Genomic DNA, 24295 nt, shown 5'->3' on the forward strand with positions numbered 1-24295 from the left:
CATTCTATTTTGCTTACATTGTCTTTTTACCTCCGCCTCCCCCTGTACCCCAGTCCCTGCTTGCCTGTAACATTCTGCCTCCATGCTGCACTCTGTCAGTTCCCAAAGCAGACAGGAAGCATAAAACTGTGAGCAGAATTTCACTCAGCCAGTGACCAACAGGAGCCAAGACACCACAGGAGTGCAATGTCCTTCACATGATCACTGTTAAAAATCCCCACATTTACTGGGAGGCTGCAGCTTCTTTCATCTTTTACCACAGTTTGTGTAATGCCATGAGCCTTATATTCAGGAGGAAGAGTCTGACTTCCATTCGAGGAGACATCAGGAGGTCATGGGAACACTTTGGGGAAATTTATGCTTGTGACTCAACTGACTAAACAATAATACACAATACTTAATGAAAGCGTTATCTTTTTGCCAGAGAGATGAAAATAACAGTTGCATATTCTGTTTTGTTTTAATGAACTTGAATCTGTCTGAAGGATCTTTTCATTTGCTTCCATCTCCAAACACTCCACCATGCCAGCCCTACAATAATAACCCAAATGACTGCAAAAAGGCAGATAACATCTGTGTCACTTTGTGCCGCAGAGTGAGTGAAAACGCAGAAGTAGAGAAGTTGTTTTATTGGTTCAACCCAGCAGCAGCACAACCAAACAAAGAAAAGTCTGTGTTGCAGATGAGAAGAATCCAAAAGTTTTTCCCAAAATTCTCGACACATAAATTGTAAAAGCATCAGGTAGTAAACTGCGTATCACTCATCCTAATGGCTACATGCACTGTGTGACTGACACTCTGAAATGTTAACTAGCAGGACCAGCCTGCTGTGAAAGATTCCCAGTAACAAAATCTTGGATATCTGTTACTGGCCTGCTGCTTGGCAAGAACGGGCTGCACTTTCATTTTTTTCTGAGCGCTTGTTTGTGTATGTTTTCATGACATCATCTAAAGAAGTGACACCCTTGGGTAAGATATGTCAGCCTCTCTCCTCAAGGATTTCTTCAGTTCTCTTAAGTACATGCATATGTTCCCTTGCATGCCCTGGCACTCAAAAACACTTAAATGCAGCGGGAGTGTTTGCACAGTTTCATGAAAGAATAGGAATATTCTTTTATTCTTCAGCTTTCTGTTAAAAACACATCTGTTTAAATAACAATAATCCTTTTCAACAATTTCAAAAATGAATTCAGATGAGACTGGTTTTTTTTCACATCTTTAAAATGATGTTAGCCATCTTCCACGTGTTAAGTTTCAGGCCGTAACTGCGTCCACATGCCCAGAGGAGGCACACAGGGAATAAATAAAGCTTTTGTTAAAGGTTTGCTGGCCCTCGTCCCAGATTCTGCTCGTCTTCCTCTTTGTTCTCTCCTCGGTGTCCCCTCCTCAGGCAGCAGATTATATGGACATCTCATTCCCGCTTTCATCCGCCTGTGAATGTGTGTGTGAATGCATATATGGAATGTCAGATCATTGTTCAAGTGTCTGTTCAAGTGTGTGTACACACAATACTGTGCGTACAAAGTCAACTCATCCCTTTTCCCTGAGTGTCACGTCTCTGTTTCAGAGTTCATCGCGTGACGCTCGAGCTGCAGGTGGCGGCGAATCTCCGCTGACGCTGTTCTGTGCCACGGGCCTGATGCGACCCTGCTGGGCTGTTTTGCGGGCGTGTTGCCGGTCCCAGTCTGTGGCCACGGCTTCGTCGTCCCAAATGGTGGAAGTCTCTGTGTCACTGATATAGCCTGGCTCTCCGGTGTAGTGGGTTGGATAGATGAGCAGCGGCTCCACAGAGAAGGCCTTCAGGTCCCGCGGCTCAAAATGAGTCATATACTGAACACTGTGGAGGACAGGGAGGGATGGGGAGAGGGCAAAACAAACAAAAGAGTTAAAGAGATATTAAAAAGCATACTAGGTGCAATTTGATTACAACAGCAAGTACTCATTTGCCTTCATTCTTTTAGTCTTTAGTCTGTACAGGACAACACCAAAAACCATTACCAGTACAATGATAATAAACAGCTAAATGAATTTCTTCTCTCATTTTAAAATATATTGTTCCAGTGAGCATGTGTTACATCTGCCTGACAGATGACTTCAAGGTTTATGCTATCATGTAGCTTGTGCCATTTGTTTTTTTTAGATTAATGTGCTCCTTTGTCATTGAAGGTGAATAAATATAAAATAGTTATTACAGATACAGTAATGCACACTTTTACTTCAGCAACATTCACAGACCTCTCCACATTTCTGTCTACCTTCTCTTTTCTCTGACTTTTGAACACACTCACCTTTTCTTAATGCTGAATACACACTGTGTTTTTAGTAATCTATACACTGCACACTGGACACACATCTCCATGTATTTATAAAGTACCCCCCCACACACACATCCACAGTGTTCATCTCAAACCCACCCCCACGCTCAGACCTCTATCAATGGGAATCCTGTCCCCCTTCTCCGACCAGCAGGAAGAGCCATGCTGGTCTACATTCCTCAAAGCGAGAGGAGGAAGGGGGAGGAGAAGTGGGTGACACGGTGACGGAGGAGGCGTGCAGAAAAGTAAATTCTGCAGGGAAGAGTGAGAACGTATAAAGAGTTAAAAAGCACTTGACAAGCATGATGAAAGGCAGGGGAGCCAGGAAAAGGGATGGGGGACACTGAGGATTTGAAGGTGGTGGGGGTGATGGAGGAGAGCGGGTAACAACTGTAAACACACTGAAAGGGAAAGAAAATAATATGAAATTTGTGCATTATGTGTCCTGTGTGAGGCACCGTACCCACTGAGCCCCGAGAACAATCTATGCTCTGTATGTGAGGGACGAAGAAGCTGGAGGTGGTGCTGGAGAGAAAAGGAAAGAAAGAGGAACACGAGAAGCTATAGAAGGAAAGCAAGTAGAGACTTATAATGAACATTACAAGGAGCCGAGCAAGACAGAGGCTGTGGTTTACCACCAGAGCACACACCAGTAAGCGACTCGCTGTCCCACAGTCAAAAAAGTCACAAAATGAATACGAACATGCGTGTTCGTGTCTATGTATAGATAATTACTGTACTGCAGATCCTTTAGTAGTTCTGCATTGGTTTATTGCTTTTGAGTCCTGGGTTCTGAATTTTCCTTCTTTTTCTTTTTTTTTCAGGAAAGGCAGAAGCCCTGGATGACATGCACTTTAAATATGGCATTTGCACCCTCATTTTTGTTTTGTATGCAGATCACCTGATGTATTCAAGAGTGCAGTGCACCTGCAGTCACCTATCTGTGGTCTTCAGCAAACATTTGCCAGTCTGTTAATAAACCAGACTGTCTGAGAAGGTGTTTGTGAACATCATCCAGCAATACTGCTCATTTTAGCATTGTGGCTTTCTACATAACATGCTTGAAATAGACTCCTATTGCTTTGTATAGCATGTGTGTGTGACAGTTCATTTTCTCGCTCTTTTAGTTCAAAGCTGAGGTAAAGACTGACTTGGGGTGTTTGTCAAACATGATGGGCAGGAATTCGTCGACAGGCAGCATCTTCTTTAAAGGCTGAGCATCCAGTAACTTTCTGGCCCCTTTTTGCGAAAGTGCGTAGGCGAGCGTCCAGTAAGAATAGTCGGCCTCTACCAAGTTGTTCACACCCTCCACCGATTGTTCTGGCTGCTGCACCTGCATACGCTTCCGCCCCACATAGCTAAAAGAGACAATAGAAAATAGTGTGTTATTGCACACAATATGGCCTTCTAGTATCATAGGTAAACATATTCACATAAAAAAAAACTAATCCAGACACAGAACCACAATAATCTGAATATTCAGGAAAAGAATGGTGACTTCTTACATGAGATCCCAGGCCAGCTGGGCTTGTTCTATGTCGTCCATGATGGCCTGAAGCCTTCGTATAAACCTGGGCTCAAACCTAACATCATCTTCTAAAACTAGAACCTTCTGGAGACCCTGTTCGATCACCTAGTGGTCAAAGAACAAAAACACTCGGGTTAAAATCAAAGTGGAACAGCTTTGGTTTTGTCACATGCCCACATTACATCCTCCTTTGTTTTATTTTAGGTGACCATTGGTCACCATTGGTCACTGTCTGTAGTCTTAAAGTCCCACTCCAGCAACTATCAATCCCTTTCTTCCCCTTGTTCAATCTGTGTTCCTCAAGAAAGCACATTTTAATGTTTTTGCCATAATTTATCACGTAACACATAAGGACTCGACCAGACTCATCTGTATATATTCATAAAGCAACAGCTGTTTTCTGCTACATTAACCTTCAAAATGGCATATATTTAAACTATTTTTTATGATAATTGTGCTGCATGTCTTCACTGTATTTCCTCCGTAGGTTACTCAAAATTCTGATAATTTGGCAGGTTACTGAGTTTTACTGTTGACCTGAAACCTCTTAAAATTGTGTCTGAAGCAAATGACTTAAAGTGTCCAAAGTTAATGACTGGAGGAATAGGTGATGTCAGTTTCAGGATTTAAATATCAGAATCAGCTGCAGAAAAGCAAATGCTGAGTTGTTAATGAATTCACTGTCCCGGTAAAAGCAACTTCAACCTGTTAATTACACAACATTACTTGCAGACTCAATCCATCATATCCCCCTGCTTTCACCTTTGTCCATATAGAGTGATGGCTAAGGAAGCAGCCGATCTCTCCTCTGGTGAGGACACGACCAGAGTACGGGTCCTTGTAGTCCGGCATCATCTCAATCCCCAGCGCCTGCAGCTGGGACGTATTCAGAGCCCTGATGGAGGAGCAAGTGAAAGAAATGAGGAATGATAAGGAGAGGACATGTATCTACACACATATTATCCACTTAGGCTTGCAAAAGAGATTGGCAGACACTAAAGGCTGTGGGAAGGACTAGGACATTCTCAGCATGTAGGAACAAGAGGTGGAAAAATAAATCAAGCATATTGTGACAAATTCCAAATCTCTGTTCAGAGACAATATTTAATGTCAATACACATGATGTGCATGAATGACAAGTTGGAGAAAGAAGCCTGGGCAGGAGCTCAGGTTGTGCTCAGAATAACAGCTGTTGTGCATGCAGATAATATTAATTTAATTTAGCACTGCACTGTCTGTCAGGTTGGTTCATTATAAGCATGCAAGGCTGTTCATTTTTGACCTACCTCCCATCGACAGCTTCTACCAGTGTGGCATGAAGGCCCAGAGAGGCCATTGTTTTCAGCATCCTGGTTCTTCTGTCCAGCCGGCGTTTCAGGTTAATCAGGTAAACCTAAAGATTCCAATGGACAGAAATTAAACATTTCTGGGAAACACTTTCATAGACTCTGAAGCCTGATTCTGCATCTTTAAATGCCGTTCCAGGAAAGAAACGGCAGAAAATAAAAAATAAAAAAAGCAGCTGGGGAGGGTCAGAAAGATTTGATGATATGATGAGAGGGTGAAGCCAAAGGAAGAACAAAGAAAAAAAAAGGAAACTGGGACAAAAACAGGAAGTGGTTCTTGCTGATGAAAGTGTAAATATACAGAAGTTGTTGCGTTCCTTTTTCAGCAATCAGAGCCAACACTTGCATAACTCACTTCATCAAAGTCTATCTTGCTTGGCTGGGAGGGTGGAGGGTACACATGCTCAGAGGGCTCAATGTCGTGGTCAACTGTTGGGAGAAAGACGAAGGAGATGAAGGGTTAAAAAAAAAAACAAAGACTGGATTAGAAATGGCTAATTTCCCACAGAATAAGTGGTTAAACTGAGCAGAGAGGGGAGCGATGAAGGAGGAAACTGAGTTGGGGCGGATGGGTGGAGGAGAAAGAGACAACTACAAGGAGCAGAAAAGGGTTGACATGATGCAATCACAGAGGGTCATAGAGGTCAAGAAGGAGAAGAAACAAGCCTGAGAGGTGAAGTGATCAAGTCACACCATGTGTGCAGTGTGTGACAGTGTGGCTGCGTGTGTGTATACTCACTCAAAGCTTCAGTGATGGTGTGTATGAAACTCTCTCTTTCATCGTCCACGTTTTGTTGTGCCTTCAGAGGGACAGGCAGGAAACCGTAGTGTTCTCTGTTACACACATACATCTGCACACCTAATATGCACACACACACGCACACACGCACACACACATACACACATTCTGTAAATATGTGACCTCTTAACCCAAACATTTCAACTCATATATATATACTTTCTGTTGTACAAGACAATGGCACTAATGAATCATAATTCCTGAAGATCAGGACAAACTGGTAATATACTAAAATCTATGTAATTCATTTTTGTGTCACTTTTGATTTCAATAAGTAGCCTGTTAACATTTTTGTAAAAATGCAGTCTTTTTTACAATGCCTGCCATGTTTTTTAATAAATACCAAGAAAACTGGAAGCAAACTTGTGAAATGCCACAAAATGGAAAATGCAAATGTGGCAGGATTCTACTGCTTGGTTTGGAAATGAAGGGTCTGCAGTGCTGTCAGGGCTGATAGAAGCAAGCCTGCATTTGGCAGTGATGAGCAGGGTGTGATACTGTGTGACAAATGGCTGGCCAGTAATAGGACTGGTTAGTGAAAGAAACAGTCAACAGAAAACAATCACCATTCGCATAACTCCAAGTTAAATGTTTTCATCTATATCTACGTTTGAGATGTTCACCCAGAAACTGAGTCAGAAGCAGCGAAATGTCCTTCCTTGCATAGACCACAGTCTCCTAATGTTGAGGAGAAAAGAGTGGTCGGACTCGTCATGGTCAGCCTTTTATGGGGAATTTATTGAACAGACCGTCACAGAGACGTACATTTCAGCATACACTGAAGCATACACATGTCCCAAAACTAATCTCTATTCGGCACCTGCTGTCTGAGGATGCTACTGGATCTTCGTCATTATCTAGACAGGGTTCATTCTGACAGTGTCCAGACATAATATGTGGATTGAGTGTCAAGGTACAATATGTGGAGCAGTGTCAAGGCTCTGCTCTGCATGTGCAAGACAGCTGTAGACGTTGATGGGGCAGAGTAGAGGCCGAAAGATCTCACTGTTGTGGAGAAATTTGATAAGCATGACAGCCTTTTGGGAAAGATTTTCCCAATTTTTTCCATTCATATAAACCTCTAATGCAAAACTTTGAAAGCACATAAAACATTATTGATGGAAACAAACAGACTTCTCCGTTGTGAGGACAATTGGCAGAAGATGAGGCAATAGGGTGGATGCAGGGGCAAAAGTTTTAGTGGTTAAAGGGGGGTCAACAGGTGTTGTGCCCACAGGGTGCTCTGGTGTTGCAAAAGAACAATGTGTTCTATTGCTGTAAACAGTCTGACTTAAAGCCTGCAAAGTTACGTGTGCTTTTATGCACTCTTGGAGGTGCTGAAACTTATTTGTGAGATTGAAGAAATTCAGCGATACTGCGAGTGTCTTTGAGTTTCCATCTGTTCATGTTTATATGAAGGTTTTTATGTGTTTATTTCCTTTTCGCTGTGCCATGTGCTCACTGACGGGAAAGCTTAATGGCCTTGTTTGTTCCCCGTTAAGTAATCACTCCCATCAAGCACACAAATTAACAATGAACACTGTAATCTAAAAACACTGACATGCCCAGTTAAGACGTATCTGTGCTCTTACTATACCTTAATTGGGCATAGAATCATCAAAAGACCCTCCATATTACGCTGCAATACACATGCATTGTTAGAAATACACTGATATGCATGATGAAAGAAAATGCAACTGATGGATTCAAACTGACCTGCTTGGCGTGCTGAAAAAGCAAACACCATGATGTCATCAAATGCCCAGCTGTAGTCAGGGTGAGGCGGGTAGAAAACCAGATCCCTGCTGGACTCCCGACGCAGGTCCAATAGAAAGGTGCTGTGCACCATGGGAACAGGGAAACAGCCGAGCCTCTTCCACTCTCTGATTGGCTGGTAGTCTGGGGTCCGCTTATAGTAACCCTGGCAGGGGAGAGGGAGATAAAGAACACCAGGCTGAGATAATAAATCTGAGTGAGTGGATGGACAGATGGATAGATTTAAGTCCAAGCCGCACCTGCGGGGTGATGCCACACCAGAAGTTGGAGTAGAGGGAGCGAGACTCTAACATAGGAGCCACCAAGGTTAAGTTTTCAGCCATCAGCAGGTTCAGCACTTGAGGGTTGGTCAACAAGTTGTCACTGTCTACAAACTAAAGAGAAGCAAGTGCAGAAATTCCAAAGGAACACAGATTTGACATTAAAGCAGGGAGCATTGTGAGTTAGTAATTCAAATCACAAGATGTAATGTTAGCTATCCTCAATTAAAAGTATAACTAAAGCTTTTCAACTATTAGATCTATGTTTTTAATCATAAATGAGGTTCTAGTGAAAAAAAACAAACAGTCAAATTCTAAAAAAAAACACCACCCAACCATATAATGACCATCAATTACAAATATGCACAAATAGATAAAAGCTCTCAGTTCTAAAACTTTCATTTACAAGCATTTGTGTAGTTCGAGCACACTGGCATCAGCTGTTTGGCTCAATCAATTTGTCCTTCGCCAGCCACGAATCAGCTTATGCACAAAGAGGACAACACAACTATTGTACTGTGACACACTTCTCATAACTAATCTCTTATGCCAACACCATTAGCTGCAATAACTCAGGAACCTGTAATGGTCAAATTTATTTAGCCTTATGCTTGTATCTCATCATGCTTAAATCTTGTGCATCTAATGCCTGGGAAAGAAGATCAAGTCTTACAAGTGATTTAAGCATGATGGGACACAAGCAAAAGGATAAATATATTTTTCCATTACAAACCAAAAGCCATCAAGCTAAGATTTAATATGTCCAATCAGGAGGGGGCAAGTCTTCCCTACAGAGTCCACGCTGCTGCTGCAAAACCTAATTTAAACACAAGATGATCCGGATCTATATTACTTTTGAACTTTAATCTTTAATCAGAGGGGTTACCAGTATGTAGTCGGCCCATCGTTCCCGAGCAGCCTTCAGTGCTGCCTGTCTCAGCTTCATTAAATGGTTGAATCTGGAAGGAGGCCAGTGCTTTGGACCCCACTCGTCTGTGTAGGACCTGATGAAGAAAATGTGGTCAAACTGGACTTCAGCAAAGATGATGGGCAGGCATTATTACAATGACTTCAGCATTATTACAATGAACAAAAAGTAGCAAAAAAGAAACAAGAACACACTCACTTGGAATACATCTCAGTATTAAGAACTCACCTTGGCTCCTCCAATGGTCTCCACTCCACGTAGTGATACATATGCTGGGCTCTTTTCAGCCATTCTCTTAACATGGCAGTGGTGTTGTCAATATTGTGGTCTGTCGCTGCCCTGTAACACAGACATCACACGCAGTCATTGCACTGAAAAGCCACAGTTTTAATTCAAGTATGTACGAAATAGCCTGTTTGGGCGCATCTGCTGAACACTTGAGTACAAACACTCCATGCCAGGACTGTCAGCAACATTAAATACCAGAAAGTGAAGGAGAATGCAGCATTATGTAGAGAGCTGAGCTTGATTTAACAGCAAAGAGGCTGTGACAGAGTTAGTCAGGACATGTAGAGAATATGTCAGGGAAGAAAATATTTTGCCTGTAAACTGTCTGATGTTACAACAGGCAGCCTCAGTGTTGCAAAGCCTCCGTGACGCGTAATTATCTGCACTGCTGAAGCACAGACAGGCTCTGAGGAGCCAGGATGCACACTGATGTTTTTGGAAGCCACTCTGGTTAAAAACTAATCAGACAGGTGCAGGCACACTGTAACCCTCCTTAGCAAAACGGAAGCTGCTTTCTAATTGTTGACAAGGACGTCAGTTGCAAGAGATTTATGGAAGACAGTTTATGGCATTGTTGGGGGGGATCCTGTAGATCATAGACACTATCTCATAATTATGACTTAGTGTAACATAATTTTGATTTGCAATCTCATAATTATGAGATACTAAGTCATAATTATAAATCGAAGCCTCTCATATAACTTGCCCTCCTATAATGAGTTCACATGGACGAGCTATTTTTGGGCATATAAGCAGTAGATATAACTGAGCTTTTGACACCAAGAAAGACTGAAATCTTCTTGAATCCATTGTGTGTCTTCTGGTTGGCACATGACATGTGGATCTAAGTTAGTACAGTGTGAATCATGCCAATGAAAAATCTCTCTCGATCATGCGCGAAAATGTCCAATTTGAGCTGTTATATCTGATCCCATTAATGGTAACCATATGAAGTTTTGCTGACCTAATTTTGTTTATTGAAATAATAAAGTTTGCAACTCTTGTAGATGTTGGATGGGTGGATGCTGTGAATGCTGAAACAAGCCTATCTCCCACAGGCCTCCCTGTTGCTAACAACATAGGCTCATTAATGTCATGTTTACTTAATTTCATCTCTTAGGCACAAGTTGTTCTGGCAGAAATAGACCCCGTTTGTGAAGATAGTGGAGCGAGAGTGTGAAATGCTTGCATTTTGGTGATTCTAACAGACCTCCAGGTTATATTAGCCCATTTAATAATAAGATACTGTGTCATAATTATGTGGCACTAAGTCATAATTTTAGAGACAGTATAATCAACATTTTGACTCATACAGTGCTGGAATGGTCTTCCATAAAGATGTGCACAAAGCCTCGGTAGAATAAAGAAAAACAAAGAAATGAATTAAATTACCTTGCACTTCATTTGAATATGAACTGTAAGCCTTGTTAAATTGACCAATCACCAATTTATACAAACACAAACTCTGACTTATAAAAAAAAAGAAAGAAATTAAGTTAGCATAGGTGTGGCTGCCAGTTTGTCATCCCTGTGGTTTGTACTCTGCGTCTCTGTTTCTTTGCTGAGACTTCACCTCAGCTAACATAGCTGACTCAGAAAAAGACACTGTGGCCACTGTATGTGTGCTTTAAGAGTGTGTGTGAGTGTGCAGGCGATAAATTTATGCAAGTCGAATTAAAAATATAAACAAGCCCTTTTTTTTTTGCACTTTATCAGTTCACGTTTGGGAGTATCGCGAAAACAAATATCACCTGTCCTTTCCTCGTGTTGCATTTAAAAAGTAATTTAAAGAAGAAGTGTCAACAGGATGTGGGGCAAAAAGCTGCGCTCGAGTGTGTGTATGCAAACATACACACACGAATTGAGTGTGTCGGAGTTTTCCACTGCTTGCTGTAATATTCCTTTCTGTACTGTCTCCAAAATCACACCAGTTTTAGACTAGATGGATAGAGATAGAAACTCACACACACACTTGCACACTAAAGCGTGGGCTCAGATTTTCAGTAATAACACATACAACACCTGTTTTCCATGTGATAAACAGACAAATATATGGCCATACACATGACCCACATTAAAGAATTCACCAGAGGTCTGTCTCTTGTGTTTGGAATTGAAATCCTTCTCGGTCAGACAAATGAATCCTTTATCCAACAGCTGGAGAGGGACGACTAACCACATGGTCAATAATTCTAATAGTTTGTGTGTGAGCCTGTACAAGCAGATGTGCGACCAGGCATGAGGATGATCATTTTCTTGTCCTTGGAATGTTTTTTACAGCACAGTGACCTGTTATTTATGAGCTTCACCAGTGCTAGTTTAAAATTCTAAATGAGACCGTAAAGGGCCCGGTGTGTCAGAAGAAAAACTGCATACAACAAGTGCACATATGTTTGTATGAGTTCATAACCGCACGGAAGAAAAGAAAAACAGTCTTCCATGACAAGCTACTTTTAAAATCACAGGTTAGGAACACTCTCAAACACCTGACTGGCTGGTAATGAGTAGATGTGCACACACACACACAGCTACATATTTTTTAAACTGCTAATTGCTAGAGGAAATAAATGTGCTCCTACATGCAGTCCATGAATGACAGACTCGGCTCCAGGCACTGATTTAACATGTGAGAACCTCTGAGAAAATAGGTGGTATGGGAACATACAGTACATTACAGAGTGTGTGTGTATGTAAGAGGTTGTACTAGGAAACAAGGATGAGTGGAGTAAGATGAGGTAAAAAAATAATAATAATCAGGTGTTTGTGTGATTTTAAGTACAAAATGAAAATATTTGATGTTCACAGCTTAACTGATCTCATCACAAAGCTCATTAAAATCTCAAAAACCCCTCAAAATGTATAAATAATAGGGCTGACTTTGTAGAGTCCTTTGAGCCACCCCTCATTTCTTTATATATTGCTTGGAAAATGGGAAACAGGTGTTGTGGTTTATTGACATATGTGCAAGCATAAATGTAAATACAACATATGATGAGTTTGTATTGGTTCTAATTCTAATTGGTTTTAAAGTCAGAATTTAACATGAGCACCTTTACTCTTCAACTTAGCCTGAACCCTCTTAGACAAGCTTTCTTGTCATTTCTTTAAATAGTCTTCATTTCACAGCTCTTTTTTGGATGCCGGCTGGTTTTTGTTTCATTCTCCGTCAAGATGATCCCACACTGCTTCAATAATGGTGAGATCCGTGCTCTGGGGAGGATTCATCCTGTTGCCACTGATTTTCAGTCCACTTCTTGTGTCATTTGGCATACCTCAGCCTTTTTTCCCCGTTTCTCTTCCTTAAGAATGGCTTCTTGACAGCCACCCTTCCATGGAGACCATTTCTGATGAGGCTTCAGTGAACAGTAGATGGATCGGCTGAGGGTCCAGATGCATCTCTCAGGACAAGCATCAGGTCTTCTCATCTGCTGTAGACAGATTTTAGTCCTGACACTTCTTATGTAGTCTTCCCACTAGTTCATTTTCCCCAATATTTTTAAGGATGCACTGCAATCCATGCTGAGATATTGCAAGGTTCCGGCTAATAGTTATGAGGAAATCACATTGTTGGTGAGAAAATGCTGTGCCTGTCATACTGGGTTATCTTGGGTATTTTCATAGATGCGACTAAAGAAATGTGAACAAATGATGTGTCTCTGTGATAGGCTGCTAGTGACAAGGTGCCAAAAGATACAGTTTGAAATAGCTTATTTGCTATTTTGCATTAAGCATCAGCATTAAGCAGCTTAGCAAACAAACAAGCAAACAAAAAAAAAATTCCTGTAAAAATAGTCAGGTACAAGAACTGGACTGTAAATGAGACAAAAAAGCAGATCAAAATCCAAAGAAAAACACTGAAACACCTTCAGTAAGCCTGATGAGCTGTTGCTCAAGCTCAATTTAAAGGATTACAAGAAAGACTGTGTCCTTGGAAGCAAAACAAAAAAAAAAACTGGGTATCTTGAGGAACTCATTTTGCACAGCACTGTATTTCTGACTTTCTGATTTGTTTTCAGTTCAAAAGTTGGAAGTCCGACCCTCCTACTGCCAAGACTTTAAGTACCAAGAATTGTGTACATTGTGTGATTTTCCATTGCGACCTTTATATTCTAGTGAGCCCCCTCATTTCTGGTTGTGTGAAACTAAGTGATGCATCAACCAAAGCAGCGTATGCACACATGTGAAACAAATAGGGTGTAACAAAGAACAGCTTTTGTTTATTTGTCTCCAAATGCTTAATAAGGAGAACACACAACGCATACAGCTGCTTGTACTGTAATGGACCTCCTTTTCCGCTCTCTTTCACTTTTAAGGGTCATCCTCTCCTCCATCTCATTGCATTTTAACAGATTCATTCTTCTTCTGCAGGCAACTTCTGGTATGTGCTCCTTCTCCTTCATTTCCTCTTCCTTCAGGCAAGACCAGCTGCTACCAACCAGCAGCTGAACTGCTCTTTTCTGTGACTCCAGAGTTGAGTCAAAGAGACTCTGCAGCTCTTTTCAAATCCTTTGGAGTATTTTGTCCGTCTCTCGATGGAAAGTGAAATCAAATGGATGTGCCCCTCTTCCATGCAGTCCAAAGAGATCAATTGTTATACAAGTCTGCACATAATAAAAATATATAATAATCTATGTTATTGGCCTAAAATCCCTCTCTTTATCTGCCGATACCTCTATGTCTCTTGCTCTTGCCTTTGCTGTGCCTCTCGATCCTTTTCTGAAGTTTACTGTGAGCTGCAGCCTCATTATTCAGTTGCCTGCAGCTTTGGGTCTAGGCTTACTCGCTCCTCTGAATTTATGATCAGCATCTGGACAACACATGAGTCTTGAGCCCTTACCTACACACCCCACCACTCCCTCTCTGTATCACTCCAGAGATGTGCATTTATTCTCCCCTTGGTAGCCTGCATGAATCGGTCTCTGTGTGTATCTGTGTCACAAGATTCACATCTTACACCAGCCCACAGTTGTGAAATAGTTCTGTCTGTATAAAGGTAGCAGATTTGTACATCAACACTCACCACTTTAGAACCACCAGCGTAATGTTCTCTAGGTCTTCCTTGTGCCGCCAAAAAAAGCTCTAAGCAGCAGATCCTGTGTGTCCTTATACTCTGTGATCTGGGGATTAGGCTTGTTACAGCAGAACTCATGGATGGTCAGTTGGATTAGAATCTGGGGGGTATTGATGCTGGGATCAAGGCCTACCACCCAGCTAATTATTAAACTTCACATTACAAGAAGGTGATCAATGTTACTGCCTTTTCTTGGTGGTAATTTTGGATGTAGTGGTTGATTGGCTACAGTCCATCCAAACAGGACTAATAAAAAAATGATACAGCTGTTTAACATATGTATTCCTGCATATAAAGCCACAAAATGTAGCTTTTAGTCTAAAGTCTGGGTCAAACTGCAGTGCAGAAACTTTAAATACATTTGATGCGTTGCACACGCACCAAACCTGATTACTAACCTTTCTTCACCACTCTCTCTGGCGCTCTTCTTCATCACCTCTGATAACAACCCTCTACAGAAAAGCGTGTCATATAACCTGACCTTAAACGCAGAGGCTCGTCTCTGAAAGTGGCCCCTTTTAGATAAACACAGGTTGCAAAAGGTCCTGCAGGCAAGTGTCACCTGACTGTTGTTTCAATAAACTATCTAATATCACTGCCAATAATGACTGTGTGCTGCATGTAATTAAGGGACAAGAATGCCTCTCTCAGACCTGACCATAGCTGCCTTTAAAACATAATAACTATGCTAGTGTGAAGGCGTCTCTAAGCTGACTTTGCCGTAGAGGCTCGAGGCTGACGTGGCTGTTGGCTTCTTGATGGCCCGAAAGGGCAAAGGAGAAAGAGGAGGGGGTTGATGGGTAGAGAGATGAAGGGGAGAAAGGAAGGAGAAGAGGAGGGAGGAGGGGTTTGGTGAGACAGAACCTCCTGGTTGAAATTCCTCACAGTCCTGAGGGTCAACAAAAGCGGCCGAGGCTGGTAGACTTGCACTGAAGTGTGATGTTCAGCATTCATATACAAAGACCAGAAAAATGTATCATGGTTGGACATTAAGGAAAGAAAGCACTGATTCATTTAGAAGGCTGGATATGAAGACTGCTCTCCTTGTTATATGGCTATTTGCCATTCCGACCTCTACTTTTGTTACTGTTCACCAGATATTTGCATCTGTTTTATGCCAGTTTTAGGGGAAAAATACAATATGGAGATGCTGCAGTCCAAATCAGTTACTTTCCCTAGTGTACTATAAGACATGCAGACAGGATTTTATCCTCTCTGGTTTCTGCAAACTGTTTTAACATTCACATGATCACAGAATACAGTTTCAGTCTTTACAAGAGGAAGTTGCTCAAAGTTAACTTCTGTCACTGATCTTAAGCAGGCAGGTGAAGAGGAGAGTTTGTCATTTTGTGGCAAAGAAGCTGTCTGTATTTGTTCTGGAAGAATCAAATTTTCCTGCTCTGTTGATTTTCACATCATTAACTGGTACGGTATCGAATTAGCACATTAAACTTTGTACTCGATGTGAAGGTACAGGGCAAGTAAAAAGCAAAAGTAAGAACAACAGAGATGGAGAAAAAATGGAAAGAGTGAAAAAGATGGAGGGAGACATGAAAGTACACAGGGCTGTCAAGAGAAGGCAAGAAATGAGAGAAGGAAAGGTGGGAAAGAAGGAGAGGGTAACATGGGAGTTAGGCAATTAAACTGACTCAGACAGATTAATGGTCCTCTGAATACTATGATGAATATGCCACTATTTGTAAAAATGTTCTCTTTAAACATTTCCCCTGACTGATCAGCAAAGAATCTCTTTCTTTTTCTTTTTTTGTCTTCACGTCACCTAATCTGGTTACATTTCCAGGCCTCCCTTCTCTCCAGATGAGAGCACTGATGAGATACCAAGATGCCATTCCGATTCAGTGTTTGCCGATCTGAGCTGCCAAGATCTGACAATAATCCTGGTGTGTGTGGGAACACATGGGGCATCTAAGCAAGAATTCACAGTCTGGAGCCAAATACATGCACAACCATTTCCACTTCAGGGGAGAGAAAATGAGGGGGCTTAAAAAAGTAAGGGGATTGGAAAGTAAATTCTTTTTTTTTTCACCGCATCTGATTTCACGGATATATACCAAGACTGCAGAGAAGACTTTCCCATGAAAACATGTTTGCCACAGGGCAAAGAGGAAAGGGTTGGTCTGTTGGCCGGTTAGTCATCAGCTGTAGCCCCTCAGCTTCACAGAGAGTTTCCTGGTTGAGTGGGAAGCTGGTGAAGAGTAGGCCCTTAAGTCAATGTGTTTTGAAAGTGGCCACCTGAGTCACTTAGTAATCTTCTAATAATGACACTTCATCATCAGGTATAAGAGAAGGTTCCTGCTCCAACAGATGCTCTGCAACTACCTGAGTAATACAATAAAAAAAAAAAAGACTGCATCTCGAGTGAGACCGAACGTCCATTTCAAAGCGACTCATTGCGAACCACGAAGTCCATATGACTTAAGTCTGTCACTGCAATGAACACAGTCACAGCTTTAGTGTGCTGAAGATGCAAAGACTACCAAAATGCATTCATCCAAATTTGAGGACAGTTTCCCAGAAGCTCTCTGTTGATAACAAATGTGCTTTTTGTGAAGGTCACAGACACAACACATTGGAGCGGCGTTATAAAGTCAGAGAGAGAAACTAAGTCATCATAGATGAGTGTTGCAGCTCCTTGAGATCTGCAGACAGTAATGAAAACACAACATCAATTTTTTTATTTTTGGTTTATTTTTTGAAAATGACTCATTGATCCCTGAGGGAAATTATTATTTTGCATATCCCAGCTTGTTAGGAAGCCAGGGTCAGAGCGCAGGGTCAGCCAGGCAGCAGTGCCTGTGGACCAAGTACCAAGCAGGGTTAGGGTTTAGGGTAAGGGGCTGCTTGGCAGTGCTGGGTTCTTTAACTTCCAATCTTTTGAGATCAACAGCCCACAGTCTGAGACAGTGAAGTGCCATTGCATCACTTCTTGTCCATATTTCATACTGGGAATCTATTATAAAAGACATCGCTTCTGATAGGTGGAGGCTGGCTCTGACAGAGACAAAACCTTACCTTAAGATATCATATTCAATTTTAAGAAATCTGAGACTAAACTTTAATTAACTGCATATGTAAATGATGAATTTAAAGTACAGAGTTTCATGAAAATATGAAGATATGAGTGAATACTTTCTTAAACCCCATAGAGTTACAGCTAAGAAAAAAGAAACAAAGATAAAAGCATCATCCTCTTCTCCAAAATGTTTGTTTCAATTTGAGCTGCTTATCTGGAAAATGTCCCCATGTGTTTCTGGAATTTGTGTAAAAAAAAAAAAAAAAAATCAGAGATGTTAAAAGACCTTCAACATTTCCCACAGATTGCATGTGACAGCAGAATACGGCTCCTCGGGTGATACTGATCGGGAGGTCAGAGATGACTGTGGTTTGTTACTCTATACAATTCTGACTCACTGTGGATCCTATGGGTCGATGTAAGAGTAAATGGAAAAAAGTGCCTGAGCCAGGAAAGCAGAGCAGAGCACATGTGTGCTAGAACATACGCATCTGAAAACACACAGTACGCGTGCAAAGAAATGTACAAATTCATAGCCATAGTTATAGATAATTAAACAAGCTCTTTTTAGTATTGAATGCCAATGACGTGCTCTAACACAAGCTGATACATATGAAAAACATTTGCCACTAATTGTTCACAAATGCCCATGCTGTTGGTAACAGATAACACAAAACAGCCCACCACAGCCTAATAATGTATTCCGTACACTTGGATCAAGCGCTCTCCCAAAATGGCTTTAGTCCTGTCATGACAAGGCCATAAACACTTTCTCCTTCTCTCTTTGGTCCAAAGAAAATTAAACTACCCAATTAGAATACCAGTTGGAAACAGTGGCAGGGATCCAGGGATCACATCTACAATTCTGCAGTCAGAGTTCTTATCAAGCTGATATCAGTTTGATCACTCAGTGTTCAGTGGACAGACACATGCATACGGAAACATACACACACTTTAGCGCCTTCTTCACGGAAGCTGTGGAGAGTCTCTTTGGTTCCTCTAAAAAAAAAAAAGAAAGAAGAAATGAGTCTTGAGGTGATGCCACGCGAGCTGCCGATGTCGGAAAACATTTCCAAACTGAAGGCTGCCTTTTTGTCAAAACCAGACCACTGCGAAGCGCGACTGTACAGTCAGTATGAATCATCCAGTCAGACAGACTTTTACTTTGCATTCAAGAGAAATTTGTGATGGTCCATTTACAACTGCATAACTGCATTAGTGCACTTGTCAAAATGACTTAAAATATGTTCTGTTACATCATGTCACATCCCTTTGGGTTTAGTGATGGTAGATCCAGGATGCAAGCACTTAAAACTTCTCTCCTTACCTGACAGCACCTACTGTATATATGGCACATCTGTCAGAGACAACTTAAGCTTGTATTTAAAGCAACTGTGGAAAATTCTCAATGTATGCTGTCATTTCATGCCGGAGGCCTCGGATAAATCCCCATTATTTTCTATTCAAGGAAAAGAAAATAATAACAGCCACTTGTTCGCTGGAGAGTTCCCCAGCTGCTTTGTCACTCATCATTTGACAAATACAAACAAAAGTCATAGCACAATGCTTGTACCTCGCTGTCTGTTCAGTGACAGCCATGAATGTGGGATGAGTGGTTTTAAAATGAATGAGTAAAGAGACAACATGAAATTATAAAAGTGAGAAAGCAGTCCTCAGGGAAAGGCCAGCGATGTCAGCACTCTTATTTCCAGTTTAAGTCCATCTCTGACAAGTCAACAAATCATCTCAACCCCGAGCTCAGCACCTGGAAAGAGCACTCCCCTACCACAAGGACACAGCCGGCAGGCAGTCAGTAACAAGCTCAGCAAAGAGTTAACGTTCAGCAGATCAGTCAAAACATGTGTTGAGTGTTTCGCCCTACTTGTGCCTGAAATTTCAGGACAAAGCTGTATTTAGGTTTTTACCTGCCTTTAAACTATTTCCCATAAGCCCCAGACAGTACATCTCCACATAGGAGAAGAACCAGATAAATAAGCCCTCTAAATTTGAGTAAGAATGGTCTCTTTTACCTATGTTACCTTGGATGCATGCAGATAGAAAAAACTGGAGAAACTCAATGCAGGTGAAAAAGAGGGAAGACTTAGTCGAACAAGCCTGGGAATCTGGATTAACCAACCTGCTATACCTTCTGGGTAGTTTCCCAACATTGTTGACCACCTTCTCACCACCTGTCCATCCCCCATCTCTCTCTAATTCCTCACATTCTTTCATTTTCAAACAGCAGAGTGAGAGGTTTTCTGGTTGTTCCGTCACTCCGCAGTAAGAACTGTGCCCACTTGCAAGAAGGGAAGCTTCTAAAAGTCAGGAAGAAGTCACTGACCATCTGTCGGCACACATCTGAGCTTAAGAAAGAGTGGAGGAGATCTGACCCGGATAGTCTTATTATCCTGTTAACACCTTCCACCTAAAAATTTTGATCCTACAAAACTTCCACAGATCACTGTGGCCTGTTGATTTGATTTAATCTTCTTTTATTTAATCTTTTCATTTGTGTGCAACGTGTATGTTGTTGTCACTATAAATCACATACAGTATTGTGCAAATGTCACCCTTCATTTCTTTTTGTGACGCTGCTTTCAAGAAACTAGTCATGTATTGTGGACTGCAATTGTGAAACACTGTTCTTATCTTTCCATCTTTCCAACGTGTCTCCCTTTTTGGTCGCAACCCCATTATGTCATTTAATCATCTGTGTCTTTCTCTCTATCTTTCTGTATCTTCCTGCTCTATCTCCACTGATATGCCTTTGAAATGAGAATAGGTGGAAAAGTAAAGGGAACTATCTAGGCTGTTCATTCATGAAACCCTCAGGCTATGTTAGTCCATCTGTACCATCAAATAAACTCTAAAGTGGATTAAATAATATTCCAGTTCAAGTAATGTCGAAGGTAATCTGAAAGTACCAAATCAAAGGGACCTGGATTTTTCTGAAAAGCATCACCTATCACACTTTTGATGATCTGACACAGGTTCACATTGAGGTTTTAGATTTAATATTTCTTATTACTGTGCATTAGCTCTCTGTAACACATCATTAAATGCCACAGAATGCCCTTAGGGGGAGCTGCACTACTATCCAGCATTTACAGGGCAGTTATAGTGAGCAACAATGATGATGAGGACTGAGAAGCACAGAGTTGCCTTGAGTTATATTCTGTAAAACATGTAATTCCCAAAAGCAATATAACTACAAAAGTAAATTTATGTTTTTCATAGTAGAAAAAAAAAACACGTCAGAGACACCATTTAAAAGGTTTGAAATATTTCCACAGTGTCACAAGCGTGACTCTTTCTGTTTTTATTTACATAAACCAAGTAGAACCGTATATTACAGGCTCAGTACCCTTTACTGACTGTTATTATCTGATTATTTAATGACCTCTTTGACAGCCCTTTATTCGCACACATAAATCTATATCTTCCATGAGCTGAATAGGCCTGTGTCAACATGTATTTGTTCGTACGTGAATATCAGAATACTTTTCGACAGGAGAATGTAGTACCATATCAGTGAAAATTCTCCACTGTGACTCCTGAGATAACAATAAAATCTACATCCATAACAAAACTGTATGTGTAATTAAGTGACCGTTTTCTTTTATAATAAGTTTAGTGGTACCTTCCATCCAAATACAAGAGACTGCTGAGATTTTTTTCTTTCTGCACAGACTGCACAGCAAAGAGAGGCCACTCACAACTATGGGGCCCTTCTTCTGTCAGTTAAACCTCTCACAAAGCCCAGTAAGCCCAGTCCCTTCGGCACTTTGCTGTAGAGTGAAGGCCCCCTCTGTGTGGCGTCTCTCTAATGACTGAGCGTGTGTGTGCTTTGGGTGTATTTTGTGAGGGTCTTTGAATTAGAAACAGACCCCATGCAAACAAGAGCGAGACATTAGGCAAGGGAAGGGTGAGAAACAAAACAAAAGCCTGCCAGCCGGAATATAACTCAGGGCCTTTCGAGAGCCTGCAAACATTCGCCACCGGTGCTGCTGCTGTTACGTCTACCATGTCCTTTTTTCATGTTTAATCTACACTTTCATAATCACCCTGCTTGTTGCTATGTGACTCTGTTGGATCTTTAATCTGATCTATGAGCCAGCATAACCTCCTTTCAGACTACACAAGGACACATACGCACACGCACACATTTTACGCATGCCTTCCCAGAACTCTCTCTCACACCCTGTCCTGTTGCTGTCAGACCAACTCAATGTCTCCTTTCATCCTTTCACCTGCGGGGTCCTTCTTTGTCTGGTCTATCTTGTATGAAAGCAAACAGTCTCCAGGACCCCTTAACACCCACCCCACCCCGTCCCTACCTGCCAGTCCTGCTGTTTTAAAGGCCCGTTTCCGCAAGTTTGTGCTGAATCAGGCGAAGGGGACCGTGATTAAAGGTAAAGCCTATCCCTAACATGTGCAACAGTTCTTTCATCTTCTCCCAGCGTGTGCAATTTGGATGCCGGGGAGACACGCGAGGTAAGTGCATCGTAAAACGCAGCAACAGGTCCGAGCCAACACTGACAGTGTGTTGCTGTAATTAAGGCGGACACACGCTGCTTTTCATCATAACATGCTTGGCAACAGACCATCGTTTACAGCACATCGCCTTCTGAAACTCATCCTTGGAGAAATTGTCCCGAAACTACGTCTAAAAGTAAGTAAGTAAAGTAGGTGAACCCCAACCCACAAACAACGTGCAACCACAGCATCAATGTGGGTTTAACTCTCACCAGATCGCTATGCGCTCCTTCGGGTACTCCAGCCCCTCGATGCAGCCCAGGTAGTATGGCAGGCTATGCGCTGCATTTCGAGCCAGAATGGCGATCATAACCTTTGGTTTCAGCAGGGGGGACTCGTGCTTGACCTGCTCCTGCACCAGCGTCACCAACTCCGACACGCCGCCGGGCACCAGAGCGACCAGCAGCGCCCACAGCACACCGACTCCCGCGGCCCCGACAGCCCACATCTTCGCTTCCAGATTCCGTCGTGATTCTCCGGACCTGCACCCGGAGCCCTTCAGACTGAGAGAGGCAGACTGTGGAAGAGGGAGTGGAGTGAGTGAGTGAGTGAGTGAGAGAGTGAGTGAGTGAGTGAGTGAGGCACACTGCCAGGAGGGAAAGAGAGGGGGGAAAGGTGGGAGAGGAGGACATGTTGGGTGGAGGGATCTCTACCTCTTTTACCCCTCCTCCTCCTGCTGCTGCTGCTGGTGTGGAGCCTGTGCGGCGCTGTTTTCCTCACCCTTTCCCCTTGAAACGCTCATTATGATCATTAACTAACATGAAATATCAAAACACATTAACTGCACTCGTTTGGTACTACAGTGAAATATCTCCGTTGTCTGTCTGCAGCATGTTTGTTGTCTACTTTTCCTCAACTCGCCACCTTCCTGCACGTGTTTCTTTCCCTCTCCACACCCTGGCTCTGGGTAGCCTTTAGGATGCTGCAAAACTTGAGACCATGAAGTCATCAGCTCTGACATCAGCCTTCCAGGCTAATGCACTTTTAAAAAAATTAATTCCCCCTTATACGTGAGCGAATGTAATTCATAACATCAAAATAAGCGTATTACCTCACATGATAGTTAAAAAGTGGTAAAACTTCAACCTAACCTCGCCATTGTAAGCAACAAATAAACCCATGATAAAGTTTTTATTGCACATTAAAGTGTACAGTAGCCTTAAATGTGTGAGCGGGTTTGGTTGGAGACACGGAGAGACGATAACTGCGACCACGGATGCTGCATTCTTATTACATGGGAATTAGGCTGGATTTACTCTTACACAACGTGTTAATCCTTGAGCAAGGGTGTGCCTGACATTTAAAACTGAAGTGGAAATTAGTCACACCAGTAGTAGGTGATGGCAAATTTGACCAGGCACAGTCTTTGGAATGGGTTTTAGGTCCACCAGTGGGGAACAAATCAAGGATTACTGTGATTTTAGGGACATTTGAAGCTGTGTACATGTTTTTCTGGAGAGCTAACAATTCAAACACAATCATGACCTACAGTGTTGCAAAAATACACTCAAACATTGTCATTTGGCTGATGAAAGCAAAACATAACTGTCAAAGAGTGAAATCACTCTGATTACAGATTCAGCCATAATTCCTTACAGTGAAGAGTTCTGATAAGCTGTGTGTTTACATGCTGCAAAGAACTTAATCAGAGTGAAACTCTTGATTTGTGTAAAGTAGGTCTACCCAATATATGTTCAAGTGAACCTTTAACACACCTTGTCCCCCTTTCAGGATCAGACCAGAAGCATGTGGTCCTCACTGAATAAAACGTCCTGATAGTCCTTACTAAGTACTGTAAAAAAAAAGAAAAAAGGTCTCATACTAACCTGTTTTTTGTTTGTTTCCGCTCCTCAGAAACTCGTCATGTCCCTTGCCTCTGCATGTTTCAAGCATGTAAATAACATATGTATTTCATCCATAGACAAACAGTCAGATTATGTGTCTGCATGGTTACATTTGCTGTTGATCAGATTACAAAAAGGTTTAAAACACCCCTCTCGGTCTGATTAAACACTTATTCTGGTTAAGCCATATTGGACCAGTCTGATCTGATTGAGTTGTTTTTCATAAGGCACTTTTATTCTGACTGGACCATTCATCAGACTATAAGTGGTTCGTGTAAAAACAGCATTTTATCTCTTAGAAAATAGTTTTTATTTTAAAAGATAAATAAGAAAGTTCTCTGTTTTATTAAAGCATAATTAAACCATTCTGGCTGTTATATTCACATCTCTAAAGGTATTTTGTTAAAGCAGAAGTTTTTCTCCATGATCGATGTGTATAAAACTATTCTGCTCTCCAAAACAGTATGTGGATTAATATTCAAGACACTTGCAGACACTTGTTGCAAAGCTGAAAACAAATCTGTCCGTGGTGATGTTTTGGAGATACAAAGTTTTCACACAAAGCTAGCT

The 24295-nt window shown here is 41.7% G+C and overlaps 1 protein-coding gene across 1 annotated transcript; it reads right to left on the minus strand.

Annotated features, from left to right (window-relative positions):
* Positions 1–614: 614 nt before the first annotated feature.
* Positions 615–22432, minus strand: colgalt2b (collagen beta(1-O)galactosyltransferase 2b). The gene is made up of 12 exons (XM_072389692.1): positions 22094–22432; positions 9181–9291; positions 8911–9028; positions 8004–8138; positions 7705–7909; positions 5929–6048; positions 5545–5618; positions 5130–5236; positions 4606–4738; positions 3821–3948; positions 3467–3673; positions 615–1837 (listed from the first exon to the last, which is right to left on the minus strand). The coding sequence occupies exons 1-12, from the start codon at positions 22327–22329 to the stop codon at positions 1564–1566; spliced, it is 1848 nt and encodes a 615-aa protein (XP_072245793.1). The 5' UTR covers positions 22330–22432; the 3' UTR covers positions 615–1563.
* Between the last annotated feature and the right edge of the window lie 1863 nt (positions 22433–24295).

Source organism: Leuresthes tenuis, unplaced genomic scaffold (assembly GCF_036924035.1).
Source record: "Leuresthes tenuis unplaced genomic scaffold, fLeuTen1.0.hap1 SCAF_7, whole genome shotgun sequence".
NCBI classification, from domain to species: domain Eukaryota; kingdom Metazoa; phylum Chordata; class Actinopteri; order Atheriniformes; family Atherinopsidae; genus Leuresthes; species Leuresthes tenuis.